Below are 19,130 nucleotides of genomic sequence, written 5' to 3' on the forward strand. Positions count from 1 at the left end.
ATGCATCCGGCGGCGAGGTGGACTTCGCTGCTGCTTCTCGTGGTTTTGGTAACGCAAGGTAAGTAGGATACCCAGGTAGGCCTATCCTGCAAGCTTCGCTCATTCAGACTGGTGAAGAATATGTTCCTCATAAAGCCTGTAGCCATGCGTGCTGGTTTTAAACAGTAGGTGTGTAGGTTAGGTGTTGCGCGCCAGTGTATTTTCTTCAGAGTTTACTTGGAGATGATGTGGTGGACGGACTGAGGGATAAAGCTTCATCTTAATCGCTGTTCGATAAGTTTAAGTTCTTATATCAGCTGTGAGAAGTCAGCAAAAATGTTTGAGTTTCTATCGAGAGCGCAGGTGAAAGTTGTCAACAACAGCCTGGAGAATTTATGGTGGATGACATTCTATCCGATAGCCTATAATAAAATTTACAATAGTATAATTTGTTTACCGATAAACATTTTTCACAAAAAAATAGCCTATCATTTAAGCAGCCTATCATTTAAGCAGCCAAAATATTTCACGCCAAACTGTTTGCACCCACGTTACCTTCAAATTAAGGTTAGACACTCATGAAGCCTAATGAATAAAAAGTTATTCACAATGTTTTTTTTTGTGTGTCTCACTTGAGACGATCATGACGTAAACATCATGTATAAATGATACGGTTTCATAGACCGAGAAGATGAAATGCAGAAACGTCCTGGGAAAGCCAAAGAATTTTGATGCATGCAAATTGTGTTTTGAGGCGAAAACGTTGTTTTTTTGAAACCGAAATAAATTGGAATTTGTCGTCTGTTTACTTGTTTATGGGTGGTGAGAGAGTTTGTAGGTTAGGCCTGTTCTGACATTGTTTTATTCAGAGGGCAGATATGAATATTTCAGTCGGGGCATGGAGCTTCGTCGTCTGCAGTCATTTGATAACAACCATGCTCATTTCAATGTGCGTCTTTGAATAAGTCTGATAGCCTTCTTTCGTTTTACCCAAATTATAGCCTGAATAAAAAAAAAGTTGGACTAACTTCAATGGGGTATGTCTGTGTGTGTGTGTGTAGCTCTGTGTGTGTGTGTGTGTGAGTGAGGCTGGGGTAGGCTATCCCAGTAAGGACTCTGTTATTAGAAATGAGAAAGGGAGCAATATTAAGACACCTGTTTTTGCTATAGGCATTCACCATGAGGAAGGAAGGAAGGAAGGAAGGAAGGAAGGAAGGAAGGAAAGGAGGAAGGGAGGGAGGGAGGGAGGAAGGATGATTGGAAGGAAAGAAGGAAGAAAGAAAGGGAGGAAGGAAGAAAGAAAGAAAGGGAGGGAGGGAGGGGAGGAAGAAAGAAAGGTAGGAAGGAAGGCAGGATTTGTGATTATTGAAATGCCCCCTCCCTGTGTCTTAATCACTGACCGCAGCCCAGGCAGGAAGCCTCCGTCTGACCTGCAGCCGCTCAGCGGAATAGATGGAGAGACGGTAATTATGCTGCGGCATTTCAAAGCATTAACGTAAACATTTGCTCCAGAGGCATAAATAGCAGCTATCTGATTTATGCAAGGCGGCAGATAGGCTTTTTATGGTTTATCAGGCTGCACACACATTCTCTATTCCATGCATGACCCCCTGGGCTGGGAGGTGTTGTTCTCTCTCTCTCTCTCTCTCTCTCTCTCTCTCTCCTTCTCCCTCCAGACACAAATGCTTTTCTTTTCTTTTCCCAACACTTCACAGTATACCCTTCCTTTTCCAGTGGTTCCAGTGTGTGTCCCTTGCTCCAGCCTGTAGGCATATTAGTGCTCCTGTCACTTGTATTCACATGGCGGCTGCTCTCTCAATGCATTTGAATGCATGATTGATGATCCGGTCAGTGAACTGTGCAGCACGGTGATGAGGTGTGTGTGTGTGTGTGTGTGTGTGTGTGTGTGTGGCTGTGTGGTAACAAGGGCTTATGCCATGGCAACATTTATAGAGCAGAACACAGAACAGAGGGGGGTATGGCAGAACAGAAACTGAGTCATGGATAGATGTGTTGAGAACACCCCACACTGCAGTCATCGCTCCTGATGAACACTCGCTCTGTTTATTAGATTTTGCAGTTCTACAGGTACTTCTAAAACGTGATGGCAATATTTTTTTCATTTCTCCAAAATCACATCAACAATGGCCATAATCGACAAGACAATATTCTTTATCTAGTGCGACGAACCAAAGAAATGTGACAGCAGAGGTGTCAATGGCACAGGTGTGTCATTTTCAGTTCATCTATTTCAATACACGTTTCACTTTTAAACACGTTTCCTAACAGCAAATAGTGTTTAAAATGACACAAATGTGTTTTGTCCCAAAGTAGACACATACTGTATATTGCTGTTGTCATGTAAAAACCTTGTAACTCCAATTTTGATGATTTTCATGTTTTCATTCACATGTTGAAGGGTTACTTGGTTGTTCTATGGGTTGAGGAAATTCTCCGAACTCTTGGCCTTATGAAACCCTTTCAAAACCTGTTGGATAATGTAAAAAATACATTGTCATCAAGCTAAACACAAGACTGCTTTCCTTAGTTAATGAAAAGTTGACATTTTGGAGATGCAAGGTTTTCCCCTGACAGTGACGATATCTATCTGCATGTCCTTATTAAGAGTAAAGTCTCGGTCTGATTGGCCAGGGGTTAAAGTGAACATTCCTGGACCCCAGAGAGAGGAATGTGGCCACTGCAGGATCTCATTTATTCCCATACTCATTTATATCAGGACAAAATGGTGAAGGTTCTGTAAATGAGGACATTACTGTCAAGATATCGGACTACAAAGGTTGATTGATTCTCTTACAAGAAACATATTAAAATTCATGTAACCCACTTTTTGGGGAGCCTGCCTAGAGGGAAATTATGTTTAATTTCTTTTTGAACTGCTCATTTTGAAGGGTAAAAGAGTCCATTTTCTTTCTATGTTGAAAGTGTGTGAGCGCACGGATATGTGTGCAGTCTTCTGTGAATGTCGTCCTGCCTTTAATAGAACTCTATTGGTGTCTCTGTCTTTTCTAAAAGTCACAGGTCCTCGCCTCTGGCTGGTCAATGATGAACAGAAGGAAGAAAGAAAGAAAGAAAGAGAGAAAGAAAGAAAGAGAACAAACAAAAGAAACAAAGAAGCAAAGCAAGAGGGAAAAGGCATTGTTGCATTGTTGCAAACCACACAGACACACTCACACACATACACACACACACACACACACACACGTGGACACGTGTAGTTGTGCTGAGAAAGAGCATTCTGCTGTCATAGGCATCGAAATGTCTCTTCTTATTCCTTTTACTGACCATACTAATCTGCAAACACACACACATACACATACACACACACACACACACACACACACACACACACAGACACACACTGACACTAAATTAGACTCTGTGTCTCAGCCAGTCGGCTTCCCTCTATCTGTCCATCTCAATACCTCCCTCTGTCTCATCCACTCATGCTGTCTTTTCTTCCCATCCTATCCTCTCTGGCTCTTTGCACCTGTCTCTCACTTTCTTGTCCTTCCACCACACACTCCCACTCACAAATCTGTCACGTTCTGTTGCTGTCATCAGCTTTCTACTGTATCTTACTCTCTTTCGGCTCCATATACTCTGTCTTCTCCCTCCCTCTTTCTCTCTCTCTCTCTCTCCCTCCCTCCGTTTCCCTTCCATTCTCTCTCTGTCAGTTGAATTCAGTTCATTTCAAGTAAGCTTCATTGGTATGAATGGAAGAGAACCAGCGATGCCAAAGTATTTCAGTTCATCGCAAAGCAATTTGTTTATTCCGTTTACCTTATAATGTATATCATAAAGATATAAAATTAAAAACAAAACACAGTGAGCACCTCTCTCCCCTGCCCTTTCTCTCCGCTTTCCCCCCCCTCCCCTCTCCCTCTCCCTCTCCCTCTCCCTCTCTCTCTCTCTCTCTCTCTCTCTCGCTCCTTTAAAAGCATTTGCATGCTCAGGGGAGAGTGAAGAATAAATGGCTCTCTTACAGTATCCTCTCAAACAGCTCGTAAAAAGATCTCATCCTCTTCTTCACCATCACTCCATATCCGTCATTCTGCATCATTCTTTCCCACAACCTAGACCTGCTTCTGCTCATTCCCTTTTCCCTCCTCTTCCTCCTCCTCCTGCTCTTCATCGCCATTCTGAATGACACATCTCTGGATCACGATCGTACAGTATGCAGGTTGACCTCTAACCCACACGTCTTGTGTAGTTTAAACATGTCTTGGTATCTATATTTGGAGTAACCTGCATTGTAAGTGAGTTTTGACTGATTCCTAACGTTGAGTTGAATAATTCATACTGTACATTTGAGTGCTTTTAAGTGGATATGCTACTGACATGAACTTTATATGGACATACTATATGGACTCCTCTCCTCTCCTCTCCTCTCCTCTCCTCTCCTTTCCAACCCTAACCCTCTTCTCTCCTCCCCTAGAACATCTTATTCGGTTATATAGGAAGCCTTTTTAACCCCTTTACCTTTTTACCATCGGAGTTAATCCTAGCATGATGAAAGCAGCCGGTGAAAACTAGCTAGTGAGATTGGTAGACCAGTGATTGGAAAAAATGGAGAGAGAGAGAGAGAGAGAGAGAGAGAGAGAGAGAGAGAGATGGGAGGGATGGAGGGATGGACTAAAAGTGATAAAAGCCAGCTGAAAGTGGTTAGAACCTGTGGTTAATTTTCTGACATAATTGGTTCCTTTATGAATCTCAACATGAAATGCATCTGACCATGTCAAATGTGTGTGTGCGTGTGTGTGTGTATGTGCATGTGTGTGTGCGTGTGTGTGTGTGCATGTGTGCAGGATCCTGTTGTGATCAAAGAGCCGGTTTAGTCAGTGGACATGTACAGAACAGCTCTGCCATTGTAATTATCCTAACAAGTGGAAGAGGCATGTTCCAACCATAACAGGCCTTTCTAGTCCATCTAATTTCTGCCATTCTTTTCTTTTATCTTTTAATTAAATTCCCCTTCCTTCCTTCCTTCCTTCCTCCCTCCCTCCCTCCTTCTTTCCTTCCTTCCTTCCTTCCTTCCTTCCTCCCTGCTTCCTTCCTTGCTTCCTTCCTTCCTGCCTTCTATTCAATTCCATTTTGTGCTTGTCCAACAATGTTGCTTCCTTCCTTCCTTCCTTCCTTCCTTCCTTCCTTCCTTCCATCCATCCTTCCTTTTACCCTTCCTTCCTTCCTTTGTTTGTCCCCTTCCTTCCTTCTTTCCTTCCTTCCTTCCTTCCTCCCTCCTTCCTTCCTTCCTTCCTTCCTTCCTCCCTTCCTCCCTGCTTCCTTCCTTGCTTCCTTCCTTGCTTCCTTCCTTCCTTCCTTCCTCCCTCCCTCCTTCCTTCCTTCCTTCCTTCCTTCCTTCCTTCCTTCCTTCCTTCTTTCCTTCCTTCCTTCCTCCCTTCCTCCCTGCTTCCTTCCTTGCTTCCTTCCTTGCTTCCTTCCTTCCTATTCTATTCTATTATATTCTATTCTATTCTATTCCATTCTATTCCATTTTGTGCTTGTCCAACAATGTTGCTGTCAACAATTTTGTATTTGCTCAAGAATGTTGGAATGTTGCTCTTTTTGCAAAACAGGGATCAGATTTGAAGCGTTTGGTACCAAAATGTGTGTGATCCATGTTCTCTTTAAACTCTACTTAGCGTAGCATTAGCACATGCTAGGCAGCTACCAAACAGAAGGCTATGAAGTCTGGCTTAAAAGTACAGATAATCTGCGGAGTGACATGTTAAGAAGGCTTTGCCTCCAGTCTGTGTCTGCTTTCCTTCCTCTTTTTCTTGCTCCTCTCCTCTCCTCTCCTCTCCTCTCCTCTCTTCTTTTCTTTTGTATCTTGATATTTTTATTCCTCCTCTCCATCTCTCAAGAGGGCTGCCGCCAAGAGTTCAGCACCAGCTGGGTTTCTGGTGTCATTGTTGTCTCCACGAAGAGAGTTATCTCTTGCCTTTGAGGAAGGGATCTTGACGTAATAGGGTCAGCGCTGTTTCATCATTAGGATATTGGGGCCTTCTCCAAAAAAGGTCCACTTTAATTAGGAGATTTCCTCTCATCTGTCCCAAACTCAATTTGGCTGGTTTTAGTCAAATGAGGATAGGGGCCAAAGTATTTAAAAAGAGTTTAGGGTAAAACAATAGATGCTCCTCAAGGCAAAATCTACTGGTGTCTTTGAGTTGACAGAAGTTCTGCAAAGTTCTTTTTGTGCTTTTTGTCTTACTGCCTTCTTCCTTCCTTCCTTCCTTTCTTCCTTTAGCTGTCCCTTTAGTATGTTCCCTCTCCTTCTCTCACTCCAGCTCTCTCACTCTTCCCTGCAGGTTTTTCCTTCCTCGCTAACTCCTCCTCCTCTCCGTCTAGTAACCTTGAGCGCTGCCCTGTAGATAAGAACATGGTATTGATCTAGATATTAATAGAGAGTGACGGAGAGTGAAGGGGGGTTTCTGCATGATAACTCTGAGAGCACCGGGGGGTCTTGAAGGGGGGGGGGAATGGATGATCAGCTTCACAAACTGCTGGATTGATAGCCATAGTGACTCAGCCTCGAGTCGGCCTCAAGGCAACATACTGTGTGGGGAACTTATACGACCAGCCCACTTGTCTCTCTGATATGGCTCGCTTTGAAAACTTTTTGGTCTTATATAACCAACAACAATGACTGGTATGTATTGAGAATGAGGGTAGTTTCAATGTTAGTTATTGTAATAAATAGATTTCAATTGAAGCTGAATGTGGGACATTTTCATGATTGAACCCTGAGGGAGAGATTCATCTTTTCACCTGCCCAACCCCCCCCCCCCCCCCCCCCCCCCCCCCCCCGCCAAAAAGTGGCGGTTCTGATCTGATCTACTAACTGGTGCGGAGGAACATTTCACACATGGAAATGGGGCAGACATCTGGCAGGAGACTTTTAGCGTGTTTGACCCAGTTAGTACAGTATGTATTTTGAGGAGTGGCAATAGTAGGGCACAATAATGGAGGACATTGTTGAAATGGATCATTGATTTACTAAACCAAAACTGCACATATTTAATGGCCAGAGGGAGCATGTCCTTTTTCACTTCTCACCCTTAGAAAGCCAAGGCTTCTGTGTTATTTGGCACAACAGGCATTATAGATTGCCATGTCATATTTATTATTATTAATTATAATAATGATATTATTTTATCACTGCCTACTGAAATAAAAAATGAACTGGAACCTCGGACCAAGAGGAATCATGTCATACAAAACATCTGGCAGCCGTTCATCCTACACACAGTGGGGATGTCACAGTCTGCTCTCTCCCCTGCACAATGTTAAAACAGCTTGCAGTACATGTTTCACCTGATAGACGTGCACTCAGTACTTAGGCCTATATTGTGCCTCAGGTATCCGAATTGGAAAACTGCAACTGACATGATTTGCATAAGTAGTCTTTATAAATCAAGCGCTAAACTAAAGAGTTTTTGCCCACGGTAGTAATTAGAGCATCTCTTAGTAAACACAGCCCTTAGTTTCTGGCTCATGCACACTTCCACAGAGGTCTCATAACCCAATCATATCCTTAGGTTTAAGTAAACGTTGATGAATCTTTTACTTATCACAGAATGAATCATAACCAGGTCTCCTATCCCCCCCTCTCACCCTACCATTTAACCAAGAGGAAGGAAGATGAAATCATTGTCGCTGTGATTTATCTAGATTTGGATTTTACATTTTCAGTTTAGCTTATAATGAGATTCTATTCTAGGATATCTTGAATATAGTAATCTACCGCCTGCCTACAGTACCTAAATAAGCAGACAGTAATTACTGTACTCTGAGCCTTGGGGCTTTAAAAAAGTCTTGCAGACACTGTAGGAATTGTGTGTCCCCAGGGAGACGGCAGGGAGGCAGTGTGCCGGAAAACTGTCATGTCACTCAGGACATGGGGAGAGGGGGTGAGGGGTGTGTGATGAGGGAGGTGGGGGGTAGGGGAGGGGGGGGGGCGAACAAGCTGTTCCTCCATGTTCCTGGATGGAGTGTTCTTTTTTCTCTCTTTTCTCAGCCTAGTTGATGCTCATGAGATTCCCTCTGACATTTTCCATGTGTTTTTTGTGTGTATTTTTGTGCGTGCGTATCGTGTCCGGGAGAGAAGAAACAGTGAAAGCATATAAGAATGAAGGAGTGAATAGAAGAGAACCAAGACTCCTAAAGAAAGAAAGAAACATATACAGATTTTATGTGTGACGCGCTTGCATACTCACTAAGATGCTCCGTTTTCCACATGGCTGCCATGGGTTGCCATGCTGAACTTAGTTCACTTGAGGGTAAACTTACAATTTTCACTGCTATGACTCCAGTTACAGCAGCCTAAACACCCAAAGGAACATCTTAAAATCACTGGCACCCTCCCACTCATGTCACAGACTTGTTCAAAGCAGACTTTCAGCTCTGCTGATCTGAACAGTGCAGCTATGAAGAGTCTTTTTCCCGTTAAAAATTGTCTTTTTCCCTTTTCTATTCTCTCTGGAATATGAAGTCCATATTCATAGTATTCTGTTACATCATCACACGGCCATCTTGGTAGGAAAATAACAGGTGATTGTAATAAATTAACTGGTGATATAATCAAATGACAGCCACAGCCAATGAACTGTTGATATTGTAAGGCACCATATTGATAGGAAATGCATGTGACATCATGGGAATACTCAAATGCCTTATTAACGTGAAGCTGCATCGAAATCGGAACAAACTGATCGATGCAGAAAATGTTGTCTATTTTTCTCCTGGTTAAAATTATTGATGACATGACTAGAATTGACTGGAATTGAGTAGAAGGATTGTGAGTGATGGTTAACTATTGCGTTGTGATTTATTGGCACTGCCAGTGTTAGCCTTTCAGAAATCTATGCAGTGCTACCATAGCTTAGGTACTGTTGGCTTTAATTGTGAATAACACATATTTTGTTTTTTTATTGACACTGGTCTGTTTCAGCCTCTCTTCCCTCCTCTCTGTTCATTGTCATTCACTCCCTCCTCTCCCTCATCGCTCTCCCTCTCCCTCTCTGTCTTTTTCTCTGCCCCCTCCTTGTCTCTCCAGACTGTTTCTCATCCAAGGCAGAGGACAGGTTGTTTAGGAAGCTCTTCAGAAGGTATAACCAGTTCATCAGACCAGTGGAGAACGTCTCTGACCCCGTCACGGTGGAGTTTGAGGTCTCCATCTCACAGTTGGTCAAAGTTGTAAGAGTTGTAACACACACACACACACACACATGCAGAAACACACATATACAGGAATCAGTTATTCCAGACATAACACGTGTGTACAATGTTTGTAAAAGCATGTCCTGCCAAAAAGTGTTTGATGTAGAGTTCCTTCCATACAATTCTGTATATCTTGCTTGACAAGTGACTTTTCTCCCGTGGACCGCTGAATGTGTCCAGGAAGCAATCTCACTAATAGCATCCACTCAACTTTGTGTGTGTGTGTGTGTGTGTGTGTTATGTCTTCCTGCAAACATCTTACTAAGATCAAATTTCCTGTCTGTGAAAGAGAAAAGGGAAGAGATTAGCAGGAATGAGAGAAGATAGAAAGAGATAAGGGGATAACAAATCATTGCTGTCAGGTGGAAACCTTGTATCTCCCAAATGTAAATTTTTCAGGAACTGTTCATCATAATATATACACATTGTGTCATTTATCGTATTGCATTTGGACAGATCATCCATCATCGACTGTTGTTATACATTGTTGTCTTGCTTTGGTAATCTTAAAGGACCATTTTTGCATGTTTTAGCCCATTTACTACACTGAACACATATACGTTACATTACTACCAATCATTTCCCTAAGCATACCATACTTTTTTAGATTTTTGAAAATTGGTTTCCCTATTTTTTTTACAATGCTCTCAATTCTCTGCTGCTCCTGCTAACATTTCTGCCCTGGTTTAGGGTTTGAATTTAGTTCGTAAAACAATCTTTTCTTCTACCGTACTACCATACTGAAATTAATGGAAATTAATGGCTGCCTGGAAGGTAGGAAAAATGCATTCAAACATGTAAACAAGTATGGTATGCTTTGGAAAATGGTCAGAAGTAATTAAGTATAATAACTATAATAAAGTATACGTGAATTCTAGTAAATGGGCTAAAAAAATGCAAAAACATCGGTATGGTCCTTTGAGTTAGATGGGGGTGGGGTGGGGATAGCGGGTTGAGGGGTGTGTGTGTGTGTGTGTGGGGGGGGGGACATGCAAAGCCATATTCCCCAGTGAAAAGAAGTCTTTAGCTCAAAGTGGAAAGACATCTCAGATTAAGGAAAAATTGCCTGCAGAAGCTTATTTGAGTGGACTGACATAGTTACAGCAGCTAGCTCAGCAAGGTGAGATTAATCTGAAGGTGAGTGCGTGGATGTGGATGTGCTTATGTGTGTCTGTGTATGCATATGCGTGTCCGGGCACACTGCACGCACATGTGTCCCTGTGTGTGTACGTGTGTATGCGTTCACACACATGTTCACATGTATTTGTGTGCATGTACATGGCTGATGTGTTCCTGTGCGCGGTTCACCTGATATTCTCAGCTGGAGTGTGGAATCACAGGACTGTGAATCAAAGCTGAATAGGGGTCACAGAGAGAGATAGGGGGGAAGTGAGGTCCGTAACCTCACCATCTATTATTAACTGACTCACAGCTGAGCTCTTCACTCAATCAACTCTCTGGCTCTATAGGTAGAGGATGAAGAGTGGAAGGGGATAAATTCTATTTCTATTGGAATTAAGTAAAGGCAAAAACAAATGTCATTTTCGTGTTGTTTTGACACTGGATATGGAAGACATTTGGTTTGCATTTGTTTAAACTGCTGTTCTGACTGCAAAACATCAGTCAGTGCTGAGTAAACCAGCACAAAATGCAACACACACACACACACACACACACACACACACATACACATTCACACACACACACACACGCACAAACAAATACACAGTTCACTGTAGGCTAACAAGATCTCTTCCATCTATGCAGGATGAGGTGAATCAGATCATGGAGACAAATCTATGGCTCAGACATGTAAGTAGCTACACACACACACACACACACACACACACACACACACACACACGCACACACACACACGCACACACACATATACATAGAGCACTTATTGATTGTTTCCTAGACCTGACCCTACTTTGGGGTCAGAGGGAGACAGAGGTAAGCGGGGGGCTGGGAGGGGTCATGTATGTTGGAGCATGTCTTTACCCAGCTAATCAGACATCAATATTGGATGCCATGCTCTGTGTGTGTGTGTGTGTGTGTGTGTGCACACGCGCAGACAAGGAAATGGCAGGTTCTTTCAGAGGTCAGCTCATGACAAATATTGAGGGCAATGGATCCGTAGTGCCTTTGTTTAAGAGTGTGCGTGCATGTGTGTGTACGTGTGGGTAGGTGTGTGTGTGTATGTGTGTGCGAATGTCATACATCATTGAAACATTAAGCACAGAAAGAGGGAAAGAGAAAGAACAAGTGAACAAGGCAACAAGAAAACAAGAGTGATTCAGACAGGCGGATGAATGCATCCCGTCTGTAATCAACGTCAGCAGTATGTTTAGTCACGCTCTCCTGACCGTCCGCCTCTCAGCAGATCCATGGCCACACACCCTGAACTCCTGACCTTCCATGGCTGTCCACCCAAATAGCACACTTTGCCTCTATCTTCTAAACTGGTACCTTTTTGGTTCCTTGTGTATCTTTTGATAAACCTCCTTTGTTCAGTTCAATCTTACAAAACAGTCTCAGTGAAGATGACATGATAGACATTGGCATGATTTACATCAATTTGTCTTATTTGTGTGTTTGTAGTTTCTGAGCTGTTATTTATTACAAGGCATGGGTAACGAGAAGCTGTGTCAACACCATAGTCACTGATAAAGGTTACTGGGTTTACAGTGGTGGCCATTTTAGAAGTCCCCCTTTGTCAGTTTGGCCTGCTTCTATCTTGCAATAACACTGCAGGCAATTCATCACCAAATTCGTTCAATTTAAAACAGAGCTCTAATGTCCTTGAACCTTCTGACTCTCCATCTGAGAGAGGAGAATTTGATTAAAAGTAGGACATCCAAAATGGCTACATGTGTATATTAGACTGCCTTTGTGTTGATATGGAAACATTAAGTAAACACAGTAAAGTGATCCTTGCCAAGTCCTAAATTTATAGGCTGAGGTATGATTGCCAGATTTGCCTCCTTCTCTCTCTCTCTCTCTCTCTCTCTCTCTCTCTCTCTCTCTCTCTCTCTCTCTCTCTCTCTCTCTCTCTCCAACAACACAGTTGAGGGATCACTTAAGAAGAATCATCTCTCTGTTTTAAGCGCAAAAAACAATTTCTACCTTTTTTGTATCTTTATCTGTGCTCTTTACCCAGTCTGGTTTTTCTCTTGTCCTCTTTTTTATGTCCTTGCAACTCCCTCCTTTCATCTCTCTCTGTCTTTTACCTGTCTTTCTATGTTTCTAATAAGCCAGTCACCATAATGATCAAGTATGCTAAATGAGTATATACCAAAGATTTATTTTAGATGTTTTGATTTGCAGGTATTTTAAAGAAATGTTGTATTTCTTTACATTCAGAAGTAGTTTGATGTTGGCTGCTATGCTGTTTGATGCTCTGTCAAATATGCGTTCAGTTCTGTTTCTTTCATAATAGTGTTTCAAAAGGAAAACAATCTGAACAAATACACCAACAAGTTTCAAAAGCGTATGCCCTTTTCATAGCTGGAGTTTAATAGCCATCAAATGCAAATGGAGGATTTGATTGCCATTTTATAAACAATAAACCATGCACACAGTCCTATCTGGCATTACATCTCCAGCCAATCATACTGTAAATTCCCTGGGTAGATAAATGGGAAAGCCAGTGTAGCATGAAGTGGTTAATTACATGGCTCCTAGGTCATTACTGTGGATTAATTCGCCTTGCTAATGAATGAATTCATCTTGAATGACATGAAAATAGCCAAGACGAATGGATCTACTGCCTTTGAAATCATACCCCCAGGTATGTTGACAGAATAGCAAGTGAGTGCACTCTCTTTTTTTCAGTAGGCTACTCACTCAAATGTTGCCCTTCTCCCTTCCTGCTCTCCATACAGATGTAGCTATTGTAGATATCCCACTTTTTAGTGCATGCTTGATGAACTACTGCTGCACCTTGGCTCCGTCTCCAGGAGGGATTGTGAAGAAAAAAAATCGTAACTTTGCTCCCTTTCCAGTTAAAAGGAAGATCTCGGATGGTCAATGAATACAAAGAACTTCATTCATTAATTTTCCATACCCACTTATTCCCGTTCAGGGTCACAGGGGAACTGGAGCCTATCCCAGCATGCACTCGGCCAAAGTCAGGGAAGGACACAAATAGATGACACCTATGAGCAATTTAGAGTCTCCAATTCACTTGCACGTTTTTAGACTGTGGGAGAAAACCGGAGCACTTGGAGGAAACCCATGCCATAATGTGAAGACCTTCTTCTGAGTCACCATGCTGGCCAGAGTTTGTGTTAGAAAAATAAGAATTTCAACACTGAAGGAATATTTGCCTACAGTATTGAAAATGGGATAGATAGAAGACATATGCATGAGGGGGGACTTTTCCACTACCACGGTACAGTAAAAACATAATACAAGTAGTAGACTCCCCAGTATGCTCACAGTGTTTACTTTTGTCTCTGTTGTATGTTTCAGATTTGGAATGACTACAAGCTGCGGTGGATGCCAGTAGAGTTTGATGGAATTGAGTTCATTAGAGTTCCATCTAACAAGATCTGGAGACCTGACATTGTGCTCTACAACAAGTGAGACGAGGCTGTTTTACCACTGTCGCCATCATTACTATCATTATCCTCATCACCATTATTGCAATCATTATTATCATTGTCAAAACAATACAATGTCAGAATCCCTAGTAGCGCAAGTCTCTTGTTATACAGCCCACTGCGAGAGTGTGCAGCAGACTATAACAGTATTGAAATATGCCAATGTGATGGTCTATTACTGGTGCAGAAAGACATTTTCAGGGGCAGTTTTGCCGTGTCCTATTCTTTCCATTTCAATTCACCTAATTTTGGGCTCATTTTCTCTTTCTACTGACTTACAATAGCGACTCATAATGTTAGTCAAAGGCAATTATGTGAGTTTTAGATTTCACAATGAGATGGTAATTTGGTTTCATTGTCCTCCATCTTTTAACCCTAATGCTCTCTTTTTTCCTCCCCTCTCCTTTTATCCTTGCCTTCATTTTCTCCTTGCATTTATATCTTACTCTCGTTTGCTGTCTTTGCCTTCCTCTAACTATTGTCTCCTATTCAATACCCCACATATGCTTCTACAAACACACATTACTCACATACAGTGCTGTAGGTGATTTCTTAGTGGAGGATAAGACCAAGGCTCTACTGAAGTTTGATGGTACCATCACCTGGGTTCCTCCAGCCATTTTCAAATCCTCCTGCCCCATGGACATCACCTACTTCCCCTTCGACTACCAAAACTGCTCCATGAAGTTTGGCTCCTGGACTTATGACAAGGCCAAGATTGACCTGGTACTTATTGGGTCAAAGGTCAGTGTTTGTGATTGTGTTAAAGTCCAGTGTAACTATCAACAGACACTTTTCATCTATTTCAAATTTTCTTTCTTTCTTTCCTATCTACAAAGTAAGAAAGTACTGCTTACACTTATCCAATAAAACAGTATGTATATTGTGGCCAAAAAAAGGCACTTTTCTAAAATGGTGAATTGACCCCGAATCCTTTTCTAGTGTTAAATCATCACATGATTTGAACTTAACTAGATTTTTATCCCCCACCCAGGTGAACCTGAAAGACTTCTGGGAGAGTGGCGAGTGGGAGATCATCGACGCCCCGGGATACAAGCACGACATCAAGTACAACTGCTGTGAGGAGATCTACCCGGACATCACCTACTCCTTCTACATCCGCCGCCTGCCCCTTTTCTACACCATCAACCTCATCATCCCCTGCCTCCTCATCTCTTTCCTCACGGTGCTGGTCTTCTATCTCCCGTCCGACTGCGGAGAGAAGGTCACGCTCTGTATCTCCGTCCTGCTCTCCCTCACTGTGTTCCTGCTGGTCATCACTGAGACCATCCCCTCCACGTCGCTTGTCATCCCGCTCATCGGCGAGTACCTGCTCTTCACCATGATCTTCGTCACGCTCAGCATCGTCATCACCGTGTTCGTGCTGAACGTCCACTACCGCACGCCCATGACCCACACCATGCCGGACTGGGTGCGCTCGGTGTTTCTCAAAGTGCTGCCGCGGATCATGCTGATGCGGAGACCGATAGACGAAGAGGGCAAGGCCGGGGGGTCGGACTGCAGTGGGGAGGCAGGAGGATCTGGAGGGGGAGGAGGAGGCGGAGGAGGGAAAGGAGGGAAGAAGAGGAAGAACAGCCTGACACAGGTGAGTCAGCCGCAGGGCAGAGAGGAGGGTTGAATGAGTCACTGTGTGAATGGACACATGGTATCATATAATTCAGCACTAATAACTCCTGACAGGTAGTAGATTGTGGCATGCTGAAGTGGCCACTCTAAAATGCATCACTTTGTTGAGGTGAAATATCAGGATCAGAGAACAACCTGAGGGTCAAAGGTTGGACCGGTTGGGAACCATCACATCTACAACACCAAGCACAGGGTAACAGTTGAGAGGGATAACAATTACCTTCATAAATATTCTAAAAGAAGGTCTGTGGCAGGGTCGAGCCCTAAGAGTCCTATTACGAAGTCTTCAACTCCTTCGCTAGACTCTAGTGTGGGACACACAGATTAATACTTCCAACCAGACATGGGCAATTTGGCCAGCCAGAACAGTAAAAGAATTAAAACCTGTGTAACTTTAAAACTGGTAAGAATCCATTCCATCTTTGATATATCAAAACCATAAAAAGCCATCTACTTCCATCAGCAGATAGGTTCTGGCATACTTCAGTCAATAGTAAGGCACAGGCAGGCATGCTTCAGTCAATGATTTTGACTGAATTCCTTCTGCAAAAAACACCAGTCCTTAGTGCAGCTGAGGAGGACGAGTCTTGCCTAGTACCAAATAAGCCTCCAAAGTTGGATGATTACATTTTGCTACCCAAGTTTCCAACTTATGACGCAATGATACCTTTCTCAACATGGCTGTTGTTTTGTGTCAGTCAGCATTAAGAAAACACATGCACCTTTATCACACGTTTGTAGTTAACCAGACTATCCATTATAACTAATATTTCTGTAAAGGAAGCTTGTTAAATTAGCTTTTTAAGCTGCAGGACGTCCATGTTTGTTTATCGTTTTGTGAATTTCAGTAAGATTCACCCACACACAACATGCACATAGTTCATTTGAAGACTGTAGGTTTCTCTGGTTAGTGTTTTTCCTCCCCATAACATTAGAAGGAAACTAGTTTCTACTTGACATCACCTTGTTGCAGCTGTGCTGGGCAGCTGCCAGGTGTGAATGTGTGTAACTGTATGAATGTGAAACAAGGCATGGCTGAAAAAGAGCATGCATGCTCAGTAAAAAAAATAAAATAGTATATAATCTGTATATGAAATAAATACAAAAATGTCTGGTTTCAAACCCAACCAGTAATAACCCATAGGGACCAATAAATGTTTGAGGTGAAACTGAATCAAATCTCTGGTTGTGTTCCCCAGCAGGTTGGAGGCGGCTCGCTCAACTGTCTGGAGTTTGGGGACAATAAGCTCTCCTCCATGGAGGGCTGCGCTGGGAAGAAATGTCCCTGCCCCTGCCAGCATGGGAAGGAGACCCCAGAGACGGCAGACCCGGGGAAGCTGACTCGCCAACTGAGTCCACAGAGCATCAACACTGTGGTGGCCTTTTCCGTGGTTTCACCCGAGATCAAACAGGCCATAGAGAGTGTCAAGTACATCGCCGAGAACATGAGGAGCCGCAACAAGGCCAAAGAGGTGAGTGATTGTTATCTTCACTGTGGCTGACTACTCTGAATGTCAGTGGATAATAAGAGTAAGAATGAAATAAATCAAATACAATACACTCTAGTAGCAGCAACTGCTGTGTTCAGATATTCTCCGACACACACAAGCAAACACATGCTTGTTTATGATAAAATGTAATGATGATAAAACAGAGAGAAAAAAAAACTATTTACTTATTCTTATTCTTACTCTTACTCTACTACCTGTACATGTAGGAGAAATTTCCTACAGAAATGTCCAAGCTAATAATGCTTTTTTTCAGTAAGTACTTGTGAATAGGCTACAGTATATAAATGAATCATGGAGTTAACATTAGCTTTATCTAAAACTACTACAGACCTAAAAAATCCTCACTTTGTTATCCCTATAGTCCCCTAGTTATATGCTCAAATTCAACTAACAATGAAATGTACTGTATACTGCACAGCCGCATCTAATCCAATTTAGCTTCATTCATCTTTACCATATTAGGAAACAGTCGGCAAAACTTCAGAATCAAGTCACATAGAAAATACAATATGCCAGTGTGATATAAACTTTATATAAATCCTCAACCGCTTATGGAAAGCACACATGCAGCATGCAAGCTCCATGCATAATGTATTTATGCTAAAACATTCTAACAATGGCCCGGGAGAGCTCTGCTGTGATTCTGGGCATCGTTGCTGCGTATCCTAACCTGCTCCAGAAGTTAACACCACTGTAAGTTAGACCCAAACAATTTTAGATTTGAGGCCAGAACTTGCTCTCTGTCAGTTATAAATACAGCGGGTGAAATCTCCCAGCAGGGAGAAGGAGCCTTTGATATGTAAAACTCTTGACTCAATCAGCTTTGTCAAAACGCCTGTCGCTGCTTTTGACACTGTGGTTTGAATGTGATTATCATAGTAATTTCCTCCCGTGTAAATTATGTGTCAATTATCTACTAGCCCTCAGAAATTGTTCAACTCCTTTCTCTCTCTCTCTTTCTTTGTGTCTTTTTTTCTTTCCACCCATACCGTGCAATCTTTGCCTCACCCCACCAACTCCCACAACCTCCCACCCTGTTTTTCTCTCACTGTGCACCTCTTCTCCTCGCCCCTTTTCACCTCCTTAAAAATCTTCCTCTCCCCTCCACCTTTCATTTGTCACCACCATTACTTCATTCTCTCTTCTCCTCTCTCCCCCTTTCTGTTATCATTTTGTCCCCTCCCTCGCTCGCAGGTGGAGGATGACTGGAAGTACGTTGCCATGGTGATTGATAGAATCTTCCTGTGGGTGTTTGTGACGGTGTGCGTCCTTGGAACCATCGGCCTCTTCCTCCAGCCCCTTATTGGCTTCGTCTCATAACCACTGACCAATCAGGGCTCACTGCCACCCTGTATCGACCAATCCTGAACAAGTCACTAACTCTCAATAGACCAATCAGAGACGGGCTTTCAAAGTTTGAGTCCTAAAGCACTATTTGTTGTGCAGGTTTTTAGCTTCTTGCCTTTCGCTAACACACCAAAACTGTTTAAATGATTCCTGCATTCAGTCTGGACCACTAAGTTTTGAACGAGGTGTGTTAGAGCTTGGCTGGGATCAAAAACTGGCACATCCAGTAGTCCTTCAGGACTGGAACTTGAGAGTCAACATCCAACCGATGTTACTGAACTTGGAATATTCCACTTCCAGTAGAAATGAGTAGAGCTGTCTACCACGCTGAACACTGAACCCTGCGACAGCCAGTTAACTCTCCCCCTTGAGCTGACTGATGACTGTCATACCCAGTCCCCAGTCTGATTCATCAAGCTGCTCACTGTCAGAGCCAATCACAGTTGCTGCTTTTTGTGTCATTTCCAATTTGAATTCAGATTTCTGGAGCGCTTGGCAGTGCTTTTAACAAATAAGGGCAGACTGTTCTTGTTTTGTAATTAGAATCCATGTGATTTCTGAATGTTCTATTAATGTTCCACAAGGTAAATATTGGATTAAATGGTACTTGAATGGTTGCTCCTGAAATAGCAGTACACTTATTAATTCATGAGAGGATTCTATCATCCAATTCCATGGCTATTAATTTATGCTTTCTTTCTTGTCACTTTTAATTAAGTTAACTATTCAGCGCAGACACGCAACGCAACACACACATGCATGACAGAATTTTTGATCACTTATACCGGGAATCCATTGTCCT

The 19,130-nt window shown here is 42.6% G+C and overlaps 1 protein-coding gene across 3 annotated transcripts; it reads left to right on the forward strand.

Annotated features, from left to right (window-relative positions):
• Nucleotides 1-18,301, forward strand: LOC139926412 (neuronal acetylcholine receptor subunit alpha-3-like). Of its 3 annotated transcripts, none has more exons than XM_071918153.1 (8): nucleotides 1-58; nucleotides 9,053-9,192; nucleotides 10,984-11,028; nucleotides 13,693-13,802; nucleotides 14,360-14,567; nucleotides 14,818-15,429; nucleotides 16,634-16,942; nucleotides 18,176-18,301. In XM_071918153.1, exons 1-8 carry the CDS (start codon nucleotides 1-3, stop codon nucleotides 18,299-18,301), a joined length of 1,608 nt encoding a protein of 535 aa, XP_071774254.1. The 3 variants fall into 3 exon arrangements, with proteins under 3 accessions (XP_071774254.1, XP_071774255.1, XP_071774256.1); XM_071918154.1 differs by having other exon boundaries at nucleotides 16,670-16,942; XM_071918155.1 differs by having other exon boundaries at nucleotides 16,673-16,942.
• The last annotated feature ends 829 nt before the right edge of the window (nucleotides 18,302-19,130 follow it).

The sequence above is a fragment of the Centroberyx gerrardi genome, chromosome 3, assembly GCF_048128805.1.
Source record: "Centroberyx gerrardi isolate f3 chromosome 3, fCenGer3.hap1.cur.20231027, whole genome shotgun sequence".
NCBI lineage: Eukaryota > Metazoa > Chordata > Actinopteri > Beryciformes > Berycidae > Centroberyx > Centroberyx gerrardi.

Coding starts and splice junctions, on each gene's coding strand:
- LOC139926412 (XM_071918153.1), top strand. CDS start 1: ATGCATCCGGCGGCGAGGTGGACTTCGCTGCTGCTTCTCGTGGTTTTG. Junction 11,029..13,692: donor CAAATCTATGGCTCAGACAT/GTAAGTAGCTAC, acceptor TGTATGTTTCAG/ATTTGGAATGACTACAAGCT. Junction 16,943..18,175: donor GCCGCAACAAGGCCAAAGAG/GTGAGTGATTGT, acceptor CCTCGCTCGCAG/GTGGAGGATGACTGGAAGTA.